Source organism: Cynocephalus volans, chromosome 2 (genome assembly GCF_027409185.1).
Source record: "Cynocephalus volans isolate mCynVol1 chromosome 2, mCynVol1.pri, whole genome shotgun sequence".
Lineage (NCBI taxonomy): Eukaryota > Metazoa > Chordata > Mammalia > Dermoptera > Cynocephalidae > Cynocephalus > Cynocephalus volans.
In genome coordinates, this window is record NC_084461.1 from 159,404,556 (window position 1) to 159,408,071 (window position 3,516).

The 3,516-nt window shown below is 54.7% G+C and overlaps 1 protein-coding gene across 1 annotated transcript; it reads right to left on the minus strand.

Moving 5' to 3' along the window:
• Positions 1 to 570: 570 nt before the first annotated feature.
• Positions 571 to 1,296, minus strand: CBY3 (chibby family member 3). Its single transcript, XM_063087688.1, has one exon. It carries the CDS (start codon positions 1,294 to 1,296, stop codon positions 571 to 573), a length of 726 nt encoding a protein of 241 aa, XP_062943758.1.
• Between the last annotated feature and the right edge of the window lie 2,220 nt (positions 1,297 to 3,516).

A 3,516-nucleotide genomic window follows, 5' to 3' on the forward strand; every position in this document is an offset into this window, starting at 1 on the left:
ACGAAGACGCGACTCTCCAAAAAGCCACACAAGCAGGTGGGGTAGGCAGAGCCTAAGGTTTCCAGAGAGCTTCTCTCTGGGACGTAAAATACACTTACCCTGGGGCTCCTAGGCTCTAACCCTTCTACGCCTCGAGGCTCAGAGGACCAGGTGCAAAGTCCCCAACCCCCTCCACCCCCGGCCAGCCTCACCGCCCTCCGCGCCGCCGCACCGCACCCTCCATTCCCTGAGCGCCGCATGTTCCTCTGCCTCCTATCCTCTGCCTCCTAGACTTCCTTGCACGGCCTAGAATGCCATCACCTGCCATCCCCCTGGGGCACTTTCTGTTGCAAGCCTGGTTTTCACTCGGCACACAGACCCTCCTCTACGCCCTATCGCACCCTCCCGACACGGTTTGCCTAGGTTTGAGTCACCCGTCGACACCCAGCACCCAGTGACTATCCCTGACTCGCCCCCAACCGCGCGCTCAGCCCATCCAGGGCCCAGCTGGCACCAGAGTTCCAAGAAATGCGCCAGAGCGAAGAGCGATGGGCGGGACGCGCATGCGCGGCCGCACGCGGCTTTATTGCGTCACCACGACTCCAGAGCGCGCGGCCCGAACACGAGCACGCCTCCCGCTCCTTCGCGCTTGCGCACCTTCCTCTGCCAGGCGCGCGCCGCGGCCGCAGGGCTGACCTCGGGGTTGAGCTTCTTCTCCAGTAGGTGCATGCGCGCCGTGGTCTCCGTTAGCATGTCCATGAGCAGTTCCTGCTGCAACTTCAGGTAGTTGTTCTCCTCCAGCAGCACCTGGCTCTGGACCCGCTGCACCTGCGCCTTCCAGCCCGAGGTGGTGGGCGAGGGCAACGGCGGCCGCGACTGCACCAACTGGCCCTCTGCTGTCCACCGGCCGCCGCGGAACACGAAGGCTTCGTTGCTGAGGCGCGTGCGGGGCGCGCCGTAGCTGAGACCCAGCTCGGCCTGGCGCGTCCGGTGGTCCAACAGGTAGAAGGTGGACATGGAGGAGATGTGGCGCAGAGGCGGCCGCCGCGGGGAGAAGCGCCGCGAGAAGTGGTCGGCCCAGAACTGCCGCAGCTGCTCCCACAGGCGGCCGGCGTGGCTCGTAGCTAGGCACTCGAAGGCCGCCAGGGTGAGGGCTGGGCGGACTTCGTCTGGGGCGCAGGTGTCCGGAAGGGAGCCACGGGGACGCTGGCGACCGAGGCTGCGCCCTAGCCTGGAGAGCCCCGGTGTCCTGAATGATGAAGAGCCAGGGGCACTGCTGGGGAGCAAGAGTCCGGGTGAGCAGCCTGCTTGGTACATGCCGCCCCCTCAAACCGCCAGGCCCGGTGAACGTGGGTTAGCTCTGCGCTGGCGCTTGGGGCTACTAAGCTACTAGCCACTGGGGAGCCCATCCCTGCACACTTGTGCCAGCAGCCGTCTCATGGAAACCACCTTCACCCCAGACAACTCTGTCATTCCCTGATGATGAAGATGAAGGACCAGAGAGCCCTGTTCTTTGAGCTGCAGCTGGAAGGGGTTATGGGGGGGAAGGTAGGGAATCGTAGCAGAGACAAGTAGGTACTTAAAGTAGGAGCTTGAAGAGCTGGGCAAGGCTTTACATAATGTTAATGCTTGGAATAGCAGAAGAGGAAAGATGGGCCAGGGCACTAAGTGAGAATACTGTATAAGGCAGGCTCAGAAGTTTAGACTTCATTCTGTGGGTAAGAGGGAACTGTTGAGGGATTACAAAGCCAGGGTTAGAGCCGGATTCTGAAAAGAATCTGGTGGGATGTCTAACATAACCAACACCATTACTGCCCACATCATTCAGTTATTTGACAGTCTTGAACTGGCACCTGCTCTGTGCCAGTTCTGGTTTGGGTAGGGGGTCCCAGCACAGCCTGTGCCTGCCCTTGTCTTCGAGATGCTCTTGGTCCATCTGGGAAGACAGATGTGTGTATAGATCACAGTCCAGTATGCTCAGTGACATTCCGAGCATGTGCCATGGGCTAGACCTATGCTTAGGGTTCAAGGTAATGGATTGTGCACACTAGACATGACTTTTGTTCCAAGCAGAGTACGCCCTCAAGGAATCTAAAGTCCAGATAACAGACAAGTCCCATTCTACCCAATTCTCTCCCCTCCTTGTCTCACCCCGTAAGTCCTGATACTATTGTGTGAGAAAGGAAGCTATGTGGTGTTTTTAATTCCTTTTCTGCCCATTAAGGATGAAAAGAGAAAGAACTGGGGCAGGGCTGCCTCTGCCATGCCTTCATTAATTCAACACACACTTATTCCTCACATAGAGTTGGGCAGTACCAGTTGGGTGGTACCATCTCCTAGGTCTGATTCAGGGAGACCATCTCTGGAAGCCCACATCCAGTCCACCCTTGAGGTTGTATCTTCCCAGAGAATCCTTCCCTTATAATCCTCTCTGTTATGTTGTGCCTCACCTGGAAGATGTGGTGGAGGTGCCAAGCTGCTGTCCCAGGCCTGGCCCCATCTCTGAAGCACTCAACTCCTGTCCACTAGTTATGACTCACAATGCCTCCAGGCCAGGCCAGCCCAGGACAGAAGGGGTGCTGTAAAACAGACCCCGGATCTCCCCTGCATTTATTCAGTTCACTTATTGAGCACTTAGGGTGTTCCAGGCTGAGGACAGAGATAAGGTGAAATAACTTCACAACTGAGAAAGAACTTTGAGACCAAAAACCGAAGTGGGTAAATCCATACATTTTAATAGAGTATATTAATGGGTAACTTACATACAGGTAGGATCGGGTAGATGGTGATCCAGACCTTGGTGCAGGTGTTCTCTGCCCCAAAGGAAGTACAGGTTTATAAAGGAACTGAGGGACATAAGGAAGTATGTCTACTAAGATATATCTAAAGTCCTGTGATCAGTGAACATTTAACTTAAGGGTACCAGCTGTGTCAACAGGAAAGATTCGATTTTTAAATTAGTGTAGCTTTTTGGTCATTGTCTTAACTATGCTTGCCTTCCTTCAGATTAATGGATAGCTTCCTAGTAAAAAGCCTATGAAGGAGGGTGGTCATAGAAAGGGCAAGTAAAGCTGAAGGGACCTGGAGATGGAGTTGGTATGGTCTGTATTCCCCCACTGGCACTGTTCTAGGGGAGTGAAGAAGATACTCCTTCACCAAGCTAACTAACATTCTTGGCAGGGGAGCAAGTGGGGCAGGGGAGTGGGGGGTGCATCATAAGCAGTCTGAGACAGGAATTTGTTCTAGGGGAGTTAACAAGATAGTCCCTCATGAAGCTAACATAGGGTGTCATGGGTCAGGTTCTAGGGTCAGGTTCCCTAGAAGCAGAGCCTAAGATGAGAATTCTGGTTCAAGTGAATTATTTGGGAAGTGCTGTCAGGAGAAGGGAGTGAGAAAAGCAGGACAGGGCAGGGAAAAAGGCTAAATCTAAGCAAGAGTGTGGTCTGAAGTGGAGACTAGCTTCAGCCTGATCCCGTGGTGAACTCTGAATACAAACTGCACCAGAGGTAGGCCTGCTTGAGACAAGGGAGCCTGTCT

Coding starts and splice junctions, on each gene's coding strand:
- CBY3 (XM_063087688.1), bottom strand. CDS start 1,296: ATGTACCAAGCAGGCTGCTCACCCGGACTCTTGCTCCCCAGCAGTGCC.